General features: G+C 45.5%; 1 protein-coding gene across 2 annotated transcripts in view; it reads right to left on the reverse strand.

Annotated features, from left to right (window-relative positions):
• Window positions 1-1249: 1249 nt before the first annotated feature.
• UBE2W (ubiquitin conjugating enzyme E2 W) overlaps window positions 1250-22108 on the reverse strand; it is a 73317-nt gene continuing 52458 nt past the window's right edge. Inside the window, exons 5-7 of one of the 2 annotated variants that reach the window (XR_005749521.1) lie at window positions 17673-17748; window positions 3405-5327; window positions 1250-3370 (exon numbers count right to left, since the gene is read on the reverse strand). Coding sequence is in view for 1 of the 2 variants with exons in the window: in XM_040354431.1 (XP_040210365.1) it covers window positions 5314-5327; window positions 17673-17748 (90 nt within the window). In the remaining variant the exon portion in view is untranslated. Of the gene's footprint in view, window positions 5328-17672; window positions 17749-22108 lie in introns of both variants that reach the window. The other variant, XM_040354431.1, reaches the window with a different exon arrangement.

Raw genomic sequence — 22108 nt, forward strand, 5'->3', positions numbered from 1 at the left:
GGAGGCTTCCACAGGTAAACAAAGTGCATAAAATGTTAAATGTGCATATATTATGTGAATATCTTTGTTGAAATCAATGGTCTGGCAAAAGGGTCTATTTCAGTCTAATTTATACATTTTAGGCAACAATAAACCAATCCCAGGAAGTGTTTGCATTTTTTTTAATAGAATGTATCACAGATGTAAAAAGCAATTTAACCTAGCCATACATAGAGCAAAGGATAGCCAGTTCCTGATGAACAGGTCAAAAATCATTCCGTGGGTTGTCTGGTCAACCAAAAAATTGCTGGCTGAACAACAGGTGCATCCAATCAGATACAGGCACTCTTTGGGCATTCTGAAAGCCGCCAGCGCTGGTGGTCAGAACAACACAGCCACAGCGGGAGATTTGGCTAACTTAGGATAGAGGAACCTCTTTTTTTCTTGTTTCACCCTCAGGCTGATTAACAAAAATGTGTGCGAGTGTATTAGTGTTAGTGTGTGAGCGAGTGTCAATGTGTGTGTGAGTCAGTGCAAGTGAGTTTGTGTGTGTGCAAGTAAGTGTGCGTGTGCAAGTGAGTGAGCGTGCGTGTGCATGTGAGTGAGCGTGCGTGTGCAAGTGAGTGAGCGTGCGTGTGCAAGTGAGTGAGCGTGCGTGTGCAAGTGAGTGAGCGTGCGTGTGCAAGTGAGTGAGCGTGCGTGTGCAAGTGAGTGAGCGTGCGTGAGCAAGTGAGTGAGCGTGCAAGTGAGTGTGCAAGTGAGTGAGCGTGTGCAAGTGAGTGAGCGTGCGCGTGTGCAAGTGAGTGAGCGTGCGCGTGTGCAAGTGAGTGAGCGTGCATGTGCAAGTGACTGAGCGTGCATGTGCAAGTGACTGAGCGTGCATGTGCAAATGACTGAGCGTGCATGTGCAAGTGACTGAGCGTGCATGTGCAAGTGACTGAGCGTGCATGTGCAAGTGAGAGAGTGTGTGTGCGCGCGCAAGTGAGAGTGTGTGCGCGTGCAAGTGAGTGTGTGTGCGCGTGCGCGCGCAAGTGAGTGTGTGCGCGCGCAAGTGAGAGAGTGTGGCCAGCTCTAGCCAAGTTTTAATGAAGCCGTAGCAAGCTGTTGTACCAAAAACAAAACCACTGTGACCAATGTATCAAGTCCTGAACCTTATGCATGTGTGGGATTCAGGGCACTGAAAGACGACAACCGATTGGCTGCTCAAAGCTGTACTGCCTTAGGATAAAAAGACTATTATATTAAATATTAACCAAACATAAAACAGTGATAACATATGGAAAATAATTTATTTGACCAAGAATATTCCATAAAACCCAACAATTAGTTGGATTAGAGCAACAGCATTTTCTGGTGTCAAGAGACTTTCATAGCTGCCAGCTCTGCTCTGCCTCCTTCATTCAAAGTCTAAAGATCACTCAATAGCCTGGACAAGACAATAACTGGTCACAGTGTTTCACTTGAGAGTGTTCTGCATATTGTGTAAAGAAGCCGTAATAGCTTCTATACTACAGAATCACAGATACAACTGTGTCACATTCAGACGTCTGAACAAATATTAATTTATAATAAATATATTTTCATTTTCTTTAAATACAAGGAGAATGGAGCCTATAAACTACAGAATGAGCGCAGATGTCCAGTGGAGGATGACGAGTGGCGATGCGTCTTGCCGTCCCTCAATAGTATGCCAAGACTCACCTGTGACTACTCTGCTGACATTTGATAAGTGTGACACACATCTGATAAAAGTTCCATTTCCAACCAAAAGAAAAGATCAATCAACTAGGAAAGTTTTAAAAACAATTTAAAATGACAATTATAATAGTGTTCAGCTAGGGGAGGCTTTTTTATCCCACTTGTACAATCGGATTGTGTGCAACAGATGCACAAATTGGTTGTTTTGTAGTCTTATACATATGCTTAGCAGGCAGATAATGGTAAAATATACTCCTGATTTTGAGTATCTCCTGTTGGAAAATCTCACTTCAAGTAGGCCCATAGCTAGAAGAGTATTGATGCAAAGTACAATGTGTGTTCCACTTTAATAGCCAGGGGAGAATTGTACCAGGTCACAGAGCTACACAGACTTGCTCAAGGACAGATCGCAGTCACCCATCATTCTTGAAAACATCCCTGTCTATGCAGATATATTTTTGGTAACTAATTTAAGGAGTACAGAAGAGTAAGACTGTTGTGGTGCAAAACGACAAGTTTTAGCGTTATCTAAGTAACATCAAACTGTTCCATTTGGGGGGCTGACTTTGCAAAGGCCAAAAATGCTTAACAGTCATAACCCTTTTTTCCTTTCAACAGCCTGTCAACAAAGATACCCGGTTTAGAATACTTTTTATTGAGAAGTTAGCCAATGAAAAGGCAGCAGTTTAAGGCCACATTTGTGAATGGCTAACATGGTGCAAGATTAGACACTGATAACTATTTACTGGCTAATCTAAAGAACTGGAATAAAAGTAGTGTACTGGATTCCTGAAGCCCTACAGTCTTTTTTAGACCATCCACTTTCAATAAAAAGTTGGAAAGTCAAATACAATCTGAACACTTTAATAAATGGTGGTAACTGAGAAAGACAGGTTTTCATTGTGTAAGTAAAATGAGTTATTTTACACCCAACCAATAACGTTTTATAGGATGCTTGCATCTAGCAACGACAATTCATATGTGGCATCTTCATTAAAGCTCAACATTTAATACACTTTACATAGTATTTTTGGGCCAAGCTGGCCCAAACAAACGATGTCCCTAGATGTGCGGTATATACTGTAAGTAGCTGATGCTATCTATATACAGTATACCGAGCTGTGTTCTGGGTTCGAGCGATACCTTCTCGTCTCATGCCCCGAACACAATAGTCTGTCTGAGTGCAGCTCAGCCGTTCAGAGAAAACAATGTATTCTAGCAATGAATACAAAGCTTCCTCTGATTGGCTAAGTCAGAGCTTGTGATATCATCAGCCTGCCTCTCTGACTCAATCAATCAGAGGAAGCTTTGTATTCATTGCTAGAATACATTGCTTTCTCTGAACGGCAGATCAGATAGACTCTAATGTGTTCCGGGTATGAGACAGGAAGGTCTCGGCACGAACACAGCGGTCTCACAAGTTAGTGAAGGACAAAAATCATTTTGGCATATGTAAAGTATATTTTAAAGCTTTAACGTGTATGAAGAGCAAAAAAAACTTTTTTGAATAGAATGTAGAAGGGTTAAAAAGCCCATTAGATTTTTTGCAGTTTGCGTCTTGCTGGGGATATTCAGTATACCTCAAATTCCTCCAGACACAACAGGAAGTTGAAGGAAATCCCATCTTGTAAAACTCTCAACCGAACATTTGTCTCATTTGGAAGACTTCCCCTCATCTATTGCTTTTATAGCTCTGAAATTTAGGATTTCCATTTTGTTTCAGTCACAATGGTCATCAAGACAAATAGGGAGGGGTGAATCGCCACATCATGGACACAGACTGCAATGAAAACTTGGCGGAGGGTCTAACCCTTCTACATTCCATTCAAAGCTAAAACCTTGCCTTTACACACACTACAATTATTTGAAATGATGGCTCTGGAAATATAATCACTAAACATTACTAACAGCCTTGGTATTATATACGTAAATGTAAGCCATAGACTGCGATCTTGCTATAAGAGCTGAACTAAGTCAGTACTGTATAAAAAGTTTTTTTTTTTTTTGTGAAAACAACTATCAACTATAAACCGATTTAAAAAATGAGAAAGAGAGAGTTGGCTGAATTGCTTGGGTTAAGAAAAAATTTCATCTCATTTCTCGAAAAAGATACCTCAATTTGACTTTAAGGGTTCTACTGTTTTTAGGAATGAAGACAAAAAAATTATATATGACAAGGTTCTCTCTCTAAATAAGATTTTGTATTACATTAATCATGACTTACAACAATGACCAGAAAAAAAAAGTGACAAATGTGTTTTTTTTTTCCCAACAAATACTTGACAGAGCAGGGCTCAAGCTGATGAAAACATAACTAAACATGAATGAAAAGAAAAAGCTAGATGTGGTACCCAGGCCTAGATAAGTCTGCCACCAATTCTCATATAAAGCCCTGAATAGTTTTACCCTCACCTATATACAATGGTGCCACCTTTATGTAGGCCCAAATTGTGCATCAAATTGCAGCCTGCCAATTTACCCATGTCTCCAGCTCCCTATTATGCCGAAAGGCTGAGGGGAAAGAGCAACCCTGCCTAAAATTAATGCTCTGTTTTGGATGGAATGAGGCAGGATTTGAAAAAAATCTGGTCTATCCATAGCAACCAGAGACATCTTTCCACACTCCCATACTAAAGAGGGAAATGAAATGTTTACTATGGATAACACAGACAATAGCTCCTTCACCAGACACTTTGATAACGGAGGCTCATGACCAAACAGGATGTGAGTGATAAGAGTAGTATCACTGGTCCATTACTAGACTCTCCATTGGAGTATATGGAGAAATATGTGGGCTGAAGTAACAAAGCTGGCTTACAGAAAACAAAATAAGCCTCGTCACACCCACAGTAAAAGTAATTGAGACCTTCCCGGTGGAGATTTGTGGACTGTTCTTGAACTTAACACTGCCTCTTTTTCCCCCACTAAAAAAAAAGAAACCAAGGAATCGTGGGTGGTGTCCGAGTCCACAAAATGACTGTGTCAGGTGTGCACAGGTAAGTTGTCCACTAATGTTATCTAGAACCTAGCATATCTCACACACTATACTCTAAACTGCATCAACAGCTATATACAGTTATATACTTTACTGCATGGGATTGATATTCTTGTACCTGTCCATTCACAAAGCCACCCGACATAAAGGAAACAAGGTAATAAATATACAGAGTTCCTGTTTCGCAGTCCTTGAGGTCAAACATGTTCAACCACGGAGCCATTTTCACGATCACAGTGCAAGGTATCCCGGTGTCATGGATGGCAATGTAATGCTGGAAGCCTTCTTATCCCGATGCATTTGGTAAACATATCCAGGAGGCCCGTTCATGCATTTATCATCGTTATTGCACAATACATGAGGACCTGGGAAATCTTGGAAAGCGTAAGAGAAAGTAAAATGGAATTTTGTCCTGCCATCTGCATTTATCCAGTATGACTAACAAAGCATGTCAGCTGCATGTGCTGAGACAGCTATCAACATGCGCCACAATGCACACTAGTAAAAATGCAGTAAAAAGGAAGTAGTCTTCATTTCATTCGGTCACCTTCAGTCAAAGTTTAAAGTTCAAAGACCTGAAGGATCAAAGTGCTCATGTATTCAGTAGGATATCTTCTTCTAGGGGGATCTTGAAACTGGCATCAACATGTGTCATCTTTCAACAGAAAAACAAGACAGAATATAATGTGCAGCAAAATCTGACAGACATAAAAACCAATACACAAGCAGAAAGAAGTCATGCAGTTTAGGCTATAATGTATATACAGTTGTATGCAAAAGTTTAGGAGCCCCTGACAATTTTCAGGATTGTCATTTATAAATATTTGGGTGTTTGGATCAGCAATTTCATTTTGATCTATCAAATAACTGAAGGACACAGTAATATTTCAGTAGTGAAATGAGGTTTATTGGATTAACAGAAAATGCGCAATATGCATCAAAACAAAATTAGGCAGGTGCATAAATTTGGGCACCCTTGTCATTTTGTTGATTTGATTACCTGTAACTACTTAGCACTGATTAATTGAAACACACAATTGGTTTGGAGAGCTCATTAAGCCTTGAACTTCATAGACGGGTGCATCCAATCATGAGAAAAGGTTTTTAAGGTGGCCAATTGCATGTTTCGCCTTGGAAAAGTGGCAACTTGGGGGCCTCAAAACAACCAGAAATCAAAGATTGTTCTAAATTATAGTTTAGGGGAAGGCTACAAAAAGGTATGGCAGAGATATAAGCTGTCAGTGTGCACTGTGAGGAACATATTGTGGAAATGGAAGACCACAGGCACAGTTCTTGTTAAGGCCAGAAAATATTGGAGAGGTGAAGGATGGTGATAACGGTCAAAAACAGCCCACGGACCACCTACAACATCAACTTGCGCAGATGGTGACACTGTGCATCCTTCAACAATTCAGCGCACTTTGACAGGGAGAAGCTGTATGGGATAGTGATGGGAAAGAAGCCTTTTCTGCGCACACACACCACAAACCGAGTCGCTTGAGGTATGCAAAAGCACATTTGAACAAGCAAGGTTCATTTTGGAATAAGGTGCTGTGGGGACTGATGAAACAAAGTTATTTGGTCATAACAAGGGGCATAATGCATGGCGGCAAAAGAACACAGCATTCCAAGAAAAACACTTGCTACCCACAGTAAAATTTGGTGAAGGTTCCATCATGCTGTGGGGCTGTGTGGCCGGTACTGGGAATCTGGTTAAAGTTTAGGGTCGCATGGATTCCACTCAATATCTGCAGATTCTTGAGAATAATGTTGAGGAATCAGTCACAAAGTTGAAGTTACGCCGGGGCTGGATATTTCAACAAGACAACGACCCAAAACACGGCTCAAAATCTACTTGGGCATTTATGCAGAGGAACAAGTACAATGTTCTGGAATGGCCATCACAGTCCCCAGACCTGAATATCATTGAACATCTGTGGGGTGATTTGAAGCAGGCTGTACATGCTCGGCAACCATCAAACTGAACTGGAGATGTTTGTAAGGAGAAATGGTCCAAAATACATTCATCCAGAATCCAGACAATCATTACAGGCTATAGGAAGCGTCTAGAGGCTGTTATTTCTGCTAAAGGAGGCTCTACTAAATATGAATGATTTTTTTCTGTTGGGGTGCCCAAATTTATGCACCTGTCTAATTTCATTTTGATGCATATTGCACATTTTCTGTTAGTCCAATAAACCTCATTTCACTACTGAAATATTACTGTGTCCTTCAGTTATTTGATAGATCAAAATGAAATTGCTGATCCAAACACCCAAATATTTATCAATAACAATCATGGAAATTGTCAGGGGTTCCAAAACTTCTGCATATTAAAAACTGTACTGAAATACTGGTTTTAAGTGGATTATAGGAGAAGAAGAGAAATTAGGAAAAAAACAAACAAACATTTAGACTCACCTAGGTGGATGTGGCTTTAATCAAATGCTGCAGTTGTCCGCCAGCTCTGCACTAAGAACTGAGTGGTCAAAGACCGCTGATCGCTCTGTTCTCAGTGTTATGGGAGCAGAGACCGTGTACTATCAGCCAGCGGCTCTCTGCGGATTACCGAGAGGCTGAGCAAGTTGCTGATTCAGGCTTCTTGGTGGATCCTGACCACATGGATATTTTTAGAACTTGGACCCGCTATGTGACATCAGCCTATGGTTGGCTGAAAACAGATCACAGGAGTACAAAACAAACTGCACTCATGTGATCCATTAAAGAATTACAGTTAAAATAGCTTTGGCTAAACTTCTCCTTTAATCCTCTTCAATATGAAGCCACTAACCCCCTCTACCAGCCAGGCCTGCTAGTTTAAAGCTGAATTCCAGGTATAGCAATTATTACATAGTTACATTAGTCCAAAAGTATGCATGTGCTATGCCTGTGGGATGACCCCCAAAAAGGAAATCACTGCAATAGGCACCACTACTACAGCAATTACTACTAGCTTCCAGGTCCTTGCTGAGCAGCTGCACTGCTGCTTACTGAACACAGGAGGTTGCTTGCTAAGCACACGTGCCATTTAGCAAACACTCGGCATCTTCTCAAAAAATGCAAAGCATTCTGTTTGCAAGAGGTGAAGAGACGGGGCATCACAATTGTTACCTTATACAATCAGAGAACAATTTGCTCCCTAGTGGGAATGCAAAGGGTTCTTTGAATGGGGCCTGGGCCGAGCCAGTGACCTCCTGTGTTCACAACACAGCAGGGCAGCCACTCAGCACAAGACCCAGAATCTAGTGGAGAACACTGTAGTAGTGGAGCCTACTACAGTGTTTTCCAGTTTCCATGGGGATCTCGCAGGTCCATGGCACATACACACTTTCATTGATTGAATCTTGATCAAGGTAACTAACTATGTAAAAACTATCATACCTGGAATTCATCTTTAAAGAAAAACAGTTGATATTTTTTTCTATTTCAATCTGTTTATTAAAAAGGAGAAACCATACAAATTTGAGCCAAAGTACACAAATTGCCATAACATCTGTTAGATATCCAGCAAAAAAAAAGAAAAAGAAAATACCTTATGAACATATACAACAATCATGTACTGTATGTAGTGATAGAAAGTATTATAAAGCATCACATATAGAATAGAGATAACTGTGTTATCTCACAGAACCCAATGCCAAGAACTTAAAGAGGTTGTAAACCTCCAAAAAAATAAAAAATAAAACAACCTGCAAGACAAAGGCATAATGGGCTAGTAGACATCTTATACTAGGCTTACCTGTAGGTACAATTAAAGAGGAAGACTATATTTTCTCTTTGAAGGGGTTGTATGATTTTTTAATAACATATCATACTTACCACCACTGTACAGTTTGTTTTGCACAGAGTGGCCCGATCCTCGTCTTCTGGGGCCCCTCGGCAGATGTCTCAGCTCCTCCCCACAACAGCTAAGCCCCCTCTGGGAAAGCTCTACCAAGGGGCTAAGCTTGAGGTCGCGCTTCGGTGTGATACAGTCGGCGGCCGTAGCCGCCGACTGTATCACTCGGCCCCACCCCTGGCGCGCCACGTCATTGATTTGATTGACAGCAGCAGGAGCCAATAGCTGCGCTGCTATCATTCATCCAATGAAGAGGGGGAAATCATTGAGGGATCGCGCCCACGGAGATTCGGGGCTCAGGTAAGTAAAAACGGGGGCTCGGGAGGGAAGGAGACAGCAAGGTGTTTTTTCACCTTAATGCATAGGATGCATTAAGGTGAAAAAACACAAAGCTTTACAACCCCTTTAATGGCTTTGAGCGATACATAGTTCTTGTCTCAGTAGAAAGAATAGGGCAATCTCCGTATGCAATAAAAAATGTACCCAATTGTGAACAGCACTTAACATGTCCAGTTGGACAGCAAGTATTAAAGAACCATAAAAGGGAAAAAAAACACTTGTCAACCAGCCGCCGTCATACCGCGGCAGGTCGGCTCGTTCCTACAAAATCACTTACTGGTACAGCACTCTTTTTAACAGCTATAGCAGGCATGCGCCCCCTGCACAGCAGGGTAGCTGATGCGCGTGGAAGGGATGTCTGCCAGCCACCCACGATTGCTCCACAGAGAGCTAGAACGGTGATCTAGCAATGTAAACAAACAGATCCCCGTTCTGACAGGGAAGTACAGAGTGATCGTCTGTTCCTAGTGATCAGGAACAGCAACCTCTCTGTACTCCCAGTCAGTCCCATCCCCCCACAGTTAGAAACAACTAACTCCTTGATTGCCCTCTAATGTTAACCCCTTCCCTGCCCGTGTCATTTATACAGTAGTCAGGGCATTTTCATAGCACTGAAGTGTCTGATCTGTCCGCAGAAATCCCGCAAAAAATAAATAAAAATAACACTTATCACTGCTATTACTAGTAAAAAAAACAAAAAAAAAAACAATTAATAATAAAAATGCCGGGGGGCGTGGCCTGGACATGGACGAGTGAAGACACGTTTTTCAAGAGCTCCTGGCCTGATCCCCCAATTCCTGGCAAAAAACACATTTGACACCGGCATGTACTCTGCCAAAAAGTACAAAACTAGGGCGACGACGAAGGGGACCCCAGCTGGCAAGATTTCTGGGGAAATCCAGAAGTACTTTAAGCTCATTCAAGAGCTTTCCCCCAGAGGAGACCCGCAGACGCCACGAGGCCCTCCACGTGGGCCTGGTGAGGAGATCCAGGTACCGGACGCTGTGGAACCTACAGCCCCCCTTGATACACCACGGACCCTACCCCCGGAGACCCCGCTAGACGAGATGCTCTCCCCACAGGTACCGGAGCTGGGCGACCTGGACCATGACATCAGGGTGCTTCTCCAGGCTCTCCCCACCCGCAGCGATATAGAGGCCTTGATTCTCCGGCTCGAGGAGACACACAGACGGGACATCCAGGAGGTGAGGGGAGAGGTGCCCGGCCTAGCTGACCGTGTGACGACAGGGGAAAACTCACTATCCTCCCTGGAGGCCCGGGTCACGGCTCTTGAACATGCCCGAGATCAACACCGGGACACTGCCATCTCCCTGCAACTCCATTTGGAAGACGTCGAGGACCGGAGCCGCCGCAATAATCTGCGGCTCCGGGGGGTACCGGAATCGACGGAACGAGAGGACGTCGGGGCGCGAGTCACAGGAATTTTCAGAGCAGTCCTGGGAGACCCCGACGCGGCCATCGAACTGGACAGGGCGCACAGAGCACTGGGCCCCAAACCGACAGACCCGGACAGACCGCGGGATATAATTTGCCGCATACACCGCTATGTCACGAGGGAGGCCATCCTGCGGAGCGCGTGGGAGCAGGAAGAGCTGGAAGTGGAAGGCTCGAGAGTCCAGATTATGCCGGACCTTTCCAGGGCTACACTGCGGCGCAGGGCGATGCTGCGGCCTCTCCTGGAACTGGCCCGCCAAACCGGCCATACGTACAGATGGGGCTACCCCCTGGCCGTTACCTTCAGGAAGGAGTCCAGAGCCTTCGCACTCCAGACGGCAGCGGACCTCCCAGCTCTGTTCCGTTTTATGGAGGCAGAACCCATCCCGGTCCCTGATTGGCTCCAACTTCTCCCCCGCCAGATCGGACGCTCAGGTCCGGCGGCTTACCGTGACCCGCTGCAGCCCCGACAGCAGAGAGCCAGAAGACGACGCCAATCGGTCAGAGGGGAAGCACACCGTGAGTAGGCCTTGTATTCCTGACCCCCCGCATTGCCGAACCCCCCCCCCCCCCCCGCTGTTTTCTTTCATGCCCGCCATGCTCCCTTACTCCCACGTCCCCACTACTTCACAGATTCCGGAGCTGACCCGTGATCTGTAGCGGAAGCCCTCACCCCCCTCCTAGTGTGTCTCCCATTGCCTGCCAAGTCCCCTGCATAATGGAACTTGGGAATGGTCTCCCCCAGGTTGGCAGAGAACCCCAATCCTGACAGACGTCTGCCCCCCTTGTGGAACTCGACCCGAACGGGGGCTCCTTTCTCTGCTGTCAGTGACTACCCCACGGGTGTCCCCGAGGCCCCGGCCATGAGCTCGGACCCTGACGTTACTTGATGTCCTGCCTGGTCACCCCTCAGACATGAGATTGTCCCCCTGGGGACCCATTCCTGGCCTTCCCGAAACGGAAGGGGTATTTTATGGGTCGGCTGTGGGGACTCCTGCTGGGGGAGGGAGATTATGGAGACCTAGCTGGGGTGCTAATGGATGCGCGATTTGCATTCCAACTGGATTTCTGACCCTGAGACAGACACTGACTCCCGGGGGTCGCTCCCTGCTAAATCAAGGGATAATAGTTATGGGATGATGAGGGACTATTTTCATTATTATTACTACTGCTGCTTTTGTTGATGGGAGTCCCTGGCGGGCGGAGGGGTGGGGGTTTGTGATTTGATTTCAGCCTGACAGGGGTCCCGCTCTCGCATTCGCTGAGTGCACTCCTGTTAAGCTTTGTAATTATTGCCTGGTTGATTTGCACTCTATTGCCTGCACTGAATGTGATACATCTGTCCACGTATTTGATGATGATATCCATAGTTTATTTTACCTGCCTTTGCCACGTTTAAAATGTTCACTGAGTTCTGCTGTGTTAAATGCACTTTGATATAGTACTAGTTATGTTTTGCCGGGTTTGGGTGGAGAGGGTCGGGAGCTCGCTTCCTGATCCTGTCTAATCCCTACCCCACATAGGACCGCACTCAATTACCGAGACAGCTTGGTGAGTGCTTTTAGCCGTTTTTTTTTTTGGCTACCTCAGTAGTTCCCTTTTGGCTGCACGCTCTAGTGCAGACCCTCTGTTTCTGACCTTTTCTACGCTATCTTCCTTCCCCCTCATACCCCCTTTTTTGTAATAACCCTCTCCAACCTCCCCTCCCCCTTGAGCTCCCACTCCCCACCCCTCTCCCTTACCTCCCTAACCTCACCTCCCACCTACCCTATCCCTCCCCGCCCTTTCTCATCCACCCACCTCCTTGCCTGTGCGGGCATGGAGGCACTCAATGTGGTCTCGCTAAATTCCAAGGGCCTTAACACGCCCGAAAAGAGACGCATGCTCCAGCAAGACATGCGACGCATGAAGGCAGACATAGTAATGCTGCAGGAAACCCATTTTAGAGCCAGCAATCTGCCCCTCCTCAAGAACAGGTACTTCCCCACTACATATCACTCTCAGTACACGGAAGCGAAATCCAGAGGGGTGTCCATCCTCATTTCTGCCAGAGTTCCATGGAGACTACTTGATGTCCGGACGGACAAAAACGGCCGCTTTCTTTTTTTAAAGGGTCTGATAGGAGACAGGAAGGTATCCCTTGCAAACTTATACACCCCCAATGTGCATCAAGATGTCTTCCTTAAGAAACAACTAGAGAAATTCCACGACTTTGCGGAAGGTCATTTAATAGTGGGGGGAGACCTTAATATACCTTTGCTCCCACACGAGGATACATCCTCCGGGAAATCATCCACAACTCGTGACTTGCGTAAACGGTTAGGCAGGACCCTTCATTCCCTGCAGCTGGTAGACGCCTGGCGCCTATTACACGCAGGAGAACGCGACTATACATTTTTCTCCAAACCGCATCAATCCTATTCACGGATTGATTATTTCCTACTACCCCACAGACAGCTTCAGGCGATCCGGAGCGTGTCCATCGGGTCAATCACCTGGTCGGACCACGCCCCGATCGCGTTGACCTACGCCCTATCTGACCCCATGAATGACCGGAGGTCGGTATGGAGGCTCAATGAAAGTCTCTTGCAGGACCCCGGGGTCATGAGTGAAGTGGTTGAAGAACTAGGCCACTATTTCAGGACTAACTCCACCCAAGACAGTGCTGTTGGAGTTGTCTGGGAAGCCCACAAAGCGGTGGTCCGGGGGATACTCATCAGGCACGGCGCACGCTTGAAACGTGAAAGGACGGCACAACTGACTTTGCTCCTTAATAAGCTACACGATTTGGAGACCGCCCATAAACTGACCCCTACTAGACAACTGGGTGCTGACCTTGACACAGTACGCTCTCAGGTGACAGACATTTTACGCTTTAAGGCCAAATCAGCACTACAAATCTGTAGACAAAAGGCATACATGTCAGGCGACAAATGTGGCAGAATGCTGGCCAATTCGCTGAAATCGCAACGACTCGCGTCATATATACCATGTATCATATCAAACCAGGGGAAGAAAATCTCCATGCCCCAACTGATCACCAAAGAATTTAGAGACTTTTATAGTTCACTATATAACCTTGACAAAACCCCGGTTGAACCAGGCAAGGCTGCGGATTACATATCGGCGTCCCTGATGCCCTCCCTGTCTGAAGAGGCGAGAGAGAGCTTGGAAGCTCCTATCACCATACCAGACCTACAGCAAGCCCTAAAAGGCGCTAAATTGGGCAAAGCCCCTGGCCCTGATGGCTTAACCATTGCCTACTATAAAACCCTCTTGCCTTCCTTGGAACATCACATGGTAAAATTATTTAATGAGCTAGGCTCCGGGGGGACATTCCACGCCTCCACACTGCAAGCCCAAATTTCGGTGATTCCCAAGGATGGCAAGGATCTGACCCAATGCGGAAGCTACCGCCCGATCTCCCTCCTGAACACAGACCTTAAACTGTTCACAAAGATCTTGGCAAATAGGTTGCAACACCACCTTCCACACCTGGTCCATTTGGACCAGGTGGGGTTCGTGCCATCCAGGGAAGCCCGAGACAACACTACAAAAGTGCTCAATCTACTCCGTGTAGCGAACAGTAGTGGAACTCCCTCTCTCTTTCTGGGGACAGACGCCGAGAAGGCGTTCGACCGGGTCGACTGGCAGTTCATGAGATCTACGCTGTCCCATATAGGGGTGAAAGACAGGATGCAGAACTGGATCTCAGCTGTCTACAAAAATCCGACAGCAAGGGTGAGGGCCAACGGGGTGGCTTCAGAAGTCTTTAACATCACCAATGGGACGAGGCAGGGGTGCCCCCTATCCCCCCTTCTCTTTGCACTCACGCTAGAACCTTTTCTATGCCACGTGAGAATGAACCCCGACGTCACTGGTATAAGAATCAAAGACGCGCAGTATAAAGTCTCCGCATACGCGGATGACCTACTGTTTACTCTTACCAAACCGGACGTCTCCTTACCACATTTAATGAAAGAATTTGACACATACGGCAGATTATCTAATTTAAGGATCAATCTAACCAAATCTGAAGCTATGGGGGTGGGGATCCCACAAAGGCTGATGTCACACCTCAGGAGTAACTTTCGCTTTAGCTGGACGGCTGTAGCGCTGAAGTACTTGGGAACGTTCATACCCCCCTCCTTCTCTCAAGTGTTCAGGCTAAACTTCCCCCCCCTTCTGAGGGAAGTCCAAAAGCTACTTCAACAATGGACGGGAGGCCTCCATTCATGGGTGGGTAGATGCAACGTTCTGAAGATGTCGGTACTGCCCAAATTCCTGTACCTCCTACAGGCACTTCCGATTTTCATCCCAGGGAGTTATTTTAAACAAGTACATGCAGCATTCACCCAATACCTTTGGGCGGGTAAGAAGCCGCGTATACAGAGGGGAATACTCTGCCTACCGAAACTTCACGGTGGGTTGGCACTCCCAGACGTGCGGACATATTATTACGCCACACGGTTGGTGCGACTCCTAGACTGGTGCCGACATGGCAGTTCCAAACTCTGGGTTCGGATAGAGCAGGAGCAATCTGAAATACCGCTTCTCAGGGCCCCATGGTGCGTAGCGGACCTACCTACACAGCTCATGAAACGTCCGCTGATCGGAAACACGGTCAGCACTTGTGCGCGACTCTTCACGCAATTTTCACTCTCCAGCCAAAACTCCCCCCTTCGACCGGTAATAGGGCACCCTAAATTTGACCCGGGTCTCCGAGACCGCAAATTTTTGGATCTTGGCGAAGCCGGCCTCTTCCAGGCATCCCATTTTAGCTCTGTGGGGAGATGGAAATCGGCAGCTGAACTAACAGACCCCACCGGGACGTTCGGACTAGACTTCCTGAGAGCAAATCAACTGAGCCACTTCCTGAGTGGCCTCCCTCCACCTCGCGCAGGACCCCAGACCTCCCATACGACCTTAGAGGACCTTTGCACTGAGACGGGAACACTCCCCCACGCACTCTCCTTAATGTACTCTATGTTGAACACCCCTCCTGGCGACTATCAGATCCCGGCCCTAGCTAAGTGGGAAAACGACCTGAATACTCAATTCTCCCCCTCCAAAAAGCAAAATATACTTAGATTCGCCCACAAATCTTCCATCTGCTCCAAAACACAGGAGACAAATTATAAGATCCTCCTGCGCTGGTACAGGACCCCGGATGTCCTGAGCAAAATCTTTCCTACCTCCGATCCCACCTGCTGGAGATGCCAACAAGATAGGGGCACAATCCTTCATATTTTTTGGTCCTGCCCCAAGGTCAGGGAGTTTTGGGAGGGGGTACGCCGCATAGTCCAGAAATTCGCAGAGAGTATGGTACCGGATGATCCGGCGTACTTCCTACTCCATGCGACGGATGCTCCGGCTGGAGCTTACAAAAAATCTATCACCCACCACCTCCTGGACGCGTCTAGGGCATGCGTGCCCCTTCACTGGAAGTCCCCCCACCCGCCAACATTAGCTCTCTGGCTCAGGAAAGTAGACGAGATCAGCTATATGGAAGACCTGATCCTCTCTAGCCAACAAAGGCAGGAAGTTTACACCAAGACCTGGCAGATATGGAATCTGTTTAAATATTCAGAGGAAGGACAATCCCTCAGAGGAACGGACTAACCGCTACCTAGCAACATATGACACACTGATAATTTTCTCAATCCTGAATAACACATTATGCGAATTACGCCCTTTGAAGGCGCTTTGGGGCGCCCATGCCCGCACGGACCACCCCCCCCCCTACCCCTCCCCCATTTCCACCTCTCTCTTCTTCTCCCCTCTACCCCTTTTTGACTCTCTCCTACAATTCTTCGAGGAAAACAAAGAAAATAGGTGTGAGGACTGAGCCTCCCGGACCTTAATTATTTCTCTACACTTGCACTTAAGTGGATATTTCCACAAATTAAAAAGGACAGTGCTGATCTACTGGGACTGCCCCGACCTTGGCGAAGGGAGGTCGTAATGGCTCTCGAGTGGAGGCTCCCGCTGCCACATTGGGAAGGCGTGAGCCCCACCGAGACTCGCTAGTGATAGATGCCAAATGTGAAACCACTACGCCTTATGTTTTACGGCCTGCCTTTGATTGTATGTTGACTCCACTGACTATGTTGAAATGTCTGTAAATGATGGGGTCCGACCGGGACCAGCTCCTCTGTTTATAAATAAAACTTTTGGAAAAAAAATAATAAAAATGCCATAAATATATGCCCTATTTTGTAGACGCTATAACTTTTGCGCAATTGTCAGTTAAAGCGACGCAGTGTCGTATCGCAAAAAATGGTCCTTAAGTGGTTAATGCAAAAAAAAAACTTGGTTCCCATATTCACACACTCGATGTGGATAGGGGGAATCTTCCCTGCTAATCTACTGTATTTTGACAGCAGAGAGGCTCCCCCGCCATTAGAACACAATGATCAGGGCTGATGGCTATAGCCAGCGGCAGTGGTGATCCAGTGGGGAAAATCCAACAGGCTGGTTGCACAGAAGTTGATCGGTAGATTGACTTCTGTACAATCAGCCTGCCCATACATGGATTGAAATTTGGCCCCTCCCTACTGAACCAGCTGAATATAGATCCATGTATGGCCAGCTTAACTGCATGCAGAGCGGGGGGGGGTTAAAATTAGCCGAGTTTAATCCTAGCTTTATCGTCTGGGCTCTGTAAAAATGTTTTTTTTTTCCTACTAAGCAAAGCAGTTTAAATATTACTAAAGCTAGGACTCTGCCATTCACCATATCTGGTCTCCCACAGTACACGGAAATGCCATTATTTTAGTAAATATAAACTGCTAAATACCTTTTCTCACCAGCAGTTCTGAACAGTGCTGAATGGCCCTGTGCTAAAAAATGTCCCTCCCAAGAAAAAAACAAACTGTTTAGCAATACACAAAAAACTGAGCATGAGCAAAGTGCCCCCCCCCCCCCAAGGCTCTGTACTAATGGGAGAAAAGCAGAACTTTCCTTTTCGGGTGAAGTTCTGCTTTTAACCTGGTAAACATGAGAAAGGGAACCTAGAATTCCACTTGCTGGCTCTAAAAACAAAAAACACCTCATATGCATCATGGCATGTTAACTAAACCGAAAAAGAAAATATTTATACATTTTCAAAATAAAACATAACCTTAAGGCCCCTTTCACACTGAGGCGTATTTCAGGTGTTTTAGCGCTAAAAATAGCGCATAAACACCTGAAATAATCCTACCCCAGCATTCTCCGAGGGCTTTCACAATGAGGCGATGCGTTGGCAAAGTCGCGGCCAGAGTCGTGTCGCCCCTGTGTGAACCGGCTCTTACATTCCATTTAAGCAAAACGCATTTGTGTGTTTTTAAATAAAACGTTTATGATGTAAATAACTTTTACACTTACCATGGTACCACCATTTTGTTTTCTTTGGATTTTTGTTGCATGTTCTTACATAAAAGGAATTATCTGGAGGTCTTCTCTAAAGGAAAAAAAAGGGGGAAATAATAAAATAGACAAAAATAAGCATGTTTAACACAAGCAAAAAGAAAATCCACCTTTTTTGACTAATAAATATCAAAAGCAATTCTATAGTTTGTAAGTTACTAGTACCTGTAATGTCTGTTCCTATTGTAAAAATAAAAACAACGAACATTCAAGACGCTTTATAGTTTAATGGGTTTGCTTGCACCCGTTATCTGTAGATTGCATTCCAGTAATTATCAAGCAGCCTGACAGCGCTGGTCTAATACTGCCGATCAGAAAGCACTCCGATTAGCTTTTCATCATGTGATCATCATAACAACCAATCATAGTGATCACATGTGTTTGCTTACAGTACAAAAGTACCACAGAGAGTCACACTGACCGCTGCCTCCAGCATGCTGCAGAATTTCAATTAAAATACAGACATCTTCGGTAATGGAATCAGAAGTGAAGCCTTGTGGCTTCACTTCCTGGTTCCCTACTGCGCATACGCGAGTCGCACTGCGAATTCCCACTGGTCCCTGCCGTCTTCTGGGACCTGTGGGTCTCCCAGAAGACAGCGGGGGGACTGAGCAGGCGCTGGACATGTCATAGGTCACCACAGTGATCTATTCCCGGAAGTGGGAGCAAATAACTGTATTATACAGGTATCTGCTTCCTCCACCCCCCTGAAAGGTGCCAAATGTGACACTGGGGGAGGGAGGGGTTATTCCAAAAAGCAGAAGTTCCGGTATTTTTTTTATCAACGGCTGGCGAGACGCTTTCACATAAAAGTGGTCTCAGCGGCGGATTCTCCACGAGCCGTTGGAAGCGGCGGACATGATACGATCCCCGGCCTTAAAAAAGGGACAATTTTCTTTTAAGTGTAAATGTGAGATCTGAGGTCTTTTTGACCCCAGATCTCACATTAAAAAGAGGCCCTATCATGATTTTTTTCTATTACAAAGAATGCTTACATTCATTGCAATAGGAATAAAAGTGATCCAAAATTTGTTTTTAAAGGGACAGTTTAAAAATATTTTATTTTTTTAAAGCTTCCCGTCCTTTCTAGCTTGTGCGCAGAAGCATACGCAAGTCGCACCCACATATGTAAACGGTGTTTAAACCACACATGTGAGGCATAGCTGTGATTGTTAGATTGAGAGCAATAATTCTAGTCCAAGACCTCCTCTAACTCAAAACTGGTAACCTGTAGACATTTTTAAACGTCGCCTATGGAGATTTTAAAGTGCCAAAGTTTGTCGCCATTCCAGGAGCGGGCGCAGTTTTGAAGCATGAAATGTTGGGTATCTATTTAGACAGCGTAACATTAGCTTTCACTTTATAGATAAAAAAATTGGGCTAACTTTACTGATTTCTGTGTATTTTTTCACAAAAAAATTGCATCTGTAGGACCTCTGCACAAATACGGTGTGACAAAGTATTGCAACAATCTTCATTTTATGCTCTAGGGCAGTGTTTCTCAACCTTTTTCCAGTCGGGGCGCCCTTAGAAAAGTATTTTCAGTCTTGAGGCACCCCAGTCCAAGACTTGGTTCACGTTACTGTGCGTCACGGAACACGTGCAAAATCGCGCTCGTTCAACACACAGACGAATGCTCTGCTCTTTAGGGGTACTGTTAATTCGTAATGGTACCCCCACACATTGGAAAACGTGGGGTGCTTTTGGCGCAGTGCAATTAAAAAAAAAAAAAAAAAGTCGGAGACTTCTTGCTCTGCATTTTTGTGGGTAGGGAAGCCCATTGAATTGAATGGGCTGCCCTACACGCAGCACACAGCCGCACAGATGTGAACCAAGGGCTTGTTCTCATGTCAGGTTGGAGGGGCAGTAAAACCACATGGTTGAGCCGTTTTTACCACCCACTTCTCCCCCTTTAGCTGCAAAGGCAGCAACTGGGGGGTGTACACATGCTGTGGCTGCTGCTGGAGGTATACCCAGGCTGAATGGGGCTGCACTGCAACTACCCCGCAACTGTGTGCATTGCAACTCATAGTGATGCTGCATTTACGGCTTAAAACAGGTGGTGAGGAGGCAACATAATGCCTCTTTACCGCCTGTCAAATGCCTCTGAAAAGTGATCTGTGCATGTATTGCTTTTCAGAGGAGCAGCAGTCCTGGCTGCTATCACAAACAAGCCCTACAAAAGCAGTTCTGATGGTACAGGAATGGGAGGGGTCCAGATTAAAAGTAACATACACATGCTGACACATACAGACAAATGCATGCACACACACATACATGCACAGACATTGTATAAAGCCCTTTTAAAACGAATCTAGCTTCTATCAGTTTCCTCATTCAGCCGGGTACTGCACTGTAGGGGGAAGCAGAGATCACAGCACACTCCCCTGCACTTTACTTTCACCTTTGAGGCTGACAGAGCTTCTCACAGTGCCGATGTACAGTTCAGCAGGGGATCAGAGATCTGACTCATCTGACAGCCCTTCTCTCCCCTGATCCCGCGGCACACCTGAAAACCTCTGACGGCACACTGGTTGAGAAAGGCTGCTCTAAGGTGTCTGCCAAAAATATATATAGTGTTTGGTGGTTCTAAGTAATTTTCTAGCAAGAAAAAAAAAAAACACACGTTTTAACTTGTAAACAAGTGTAAAAAAATAGGCTTGGTTCTTAAAGAGGTCCAGCCTAAAAAAATAAATAAAAAAAGGTAAAAGTCAGCAGCTACAAATACTGTACCCTGCTGACTTTTATTATTAGGGCACTTACCTGTCCAGGGAGCCCGCAATGTCAGCACCCTAGCTGATCTTCGGATCAACTCCCGGGTGCTGCCGTTGCTACTCCTGGTAAGGGAACCAGGCAGTAAAGCCTTCCGGCTTTACTCTTGGTTCCCTACTGCACATGCGCGAAGCGTGCTGAGCTTTCTATTTGGCCCGGCGGCGGAGGAAGGAGGAGGGGCTGGGGCCCATCTTGTGAAAGTGGGGAAGGAGACCTGTCATAAACGGGTTCCCGTTCCCCCCTCCCTCCTGAAAGATGCCAAATGTGACACCGGGGGGGGGGGGGGGGGGGGGGGGGGGAGCATATAAGCGTAAGTGCCACTTTTGTGTGGAACTTCGCTTTAAGTGGTCTTAAAGTAACAAACATGTCATACTTAGCTGCTCTGTGTAATGGTTTTTGCACAGAGCAGGCCCAACCCTTCTCTTCTGGGGTCCCTCGCCAGCATTCTAGTTCCTTCTACCTTCTGAGTGTCCACATAGCCTATGTCCAAGAGAGGGGGAGAGAGAGAGAGAGAGAGAGAGAGAGAGAGAGAGAGAGAGAGAGAGAGAGAGAGAGAGAGAGAGAGAGAGGCTGCTCCTGGGCACAGGTATTTGGGGGGGGCTGGGCGGCGAGATTAACACAGGTGGTGCAAAAAATGCATTAAAGTAAAAAAAAAAAAAGAAGAAGAAAAAACGTCTGCATTTACAACCACTTTAAGACCAGACATTTTTTGGAACTTTTTTTTCTAACAAATTTAAATTAGTATTTTGTGTAAATTACATGTTTTTCAAATATTTTTGTCGATTCAACAGCTTGAAACAAAAAAACATAAAATAATTTATTTAAAAAAATGTACCAAATAAAATCTGTATATGCCTTTAAAAAAACAATAAAAATAAATATCTTTATTAGGTAAATCAGTTACAGAGTTATCGTGAAGCACTGGCACATACAGACACTGAAATTTGGTTTAGCATCTAGGTTTCAAAGCCCTCTGGTCACAAAGGGGTTAAGTAATATGACCATCTGAGTGAAATAAAGAAGATTCTCCTGTACTACAAGATCCTAAACGACAGTATATTCTGGTAGAAATCTCATACCACAAAAGGGTAATAAGGTTTGCTGAGAGACAAATGTGCTTATATCTAGGTTAAATTCCTGAGCCAAGAACAAAATGACCTCAATTTGATCTTTATGCAGATAATAACGCAAACCTGCCTGCATTATACAACGCTGCCACTATAACAAGACCGATATTAAATTGTTATGTAATGAGCCCAGATGCTTCCTGACGCTGGCCTAAAGTAGATAAAGCACTATTCATTTGTTCTGCCTAAAAAATAAACTAAAATGTTTTTTAGGCAGTTTTATTGTTCTGAAAGTTTAAAAACATTTATATATTTAACATAACATTTACATAAGACTCGGTTCACACTGGGGCGACTCGTCAGGCGACACAGCCGCATGACAAGTCGCGTCCCATTGTAGTGAATGGAACCGTTCTAATAGGAGCAACGCAAGTCGCTCCGACTTAGAAAAAGGTTCCTGTACTACTTTGGGGGCGATTCGGGGTGACTTGCATTGACTTCAATACTGAAGTCATTTTGCAAGTTGCCTCTCAAGACGCCTTGAGATAGCCTTGC

The sequence above is a fragment of the Rana temporaria genome, chromosome 5 (assembly GCF_905171775.1).
Source record: "Rana temporaria chromosome 5, aRanTem1.1, whole genome shotgun sequence".
Lineage (NCBI taxonomy): Eukaryota > Metazoa > Chordata > Amphibia > Anura > Ranidae > Rana > Rana temporaria.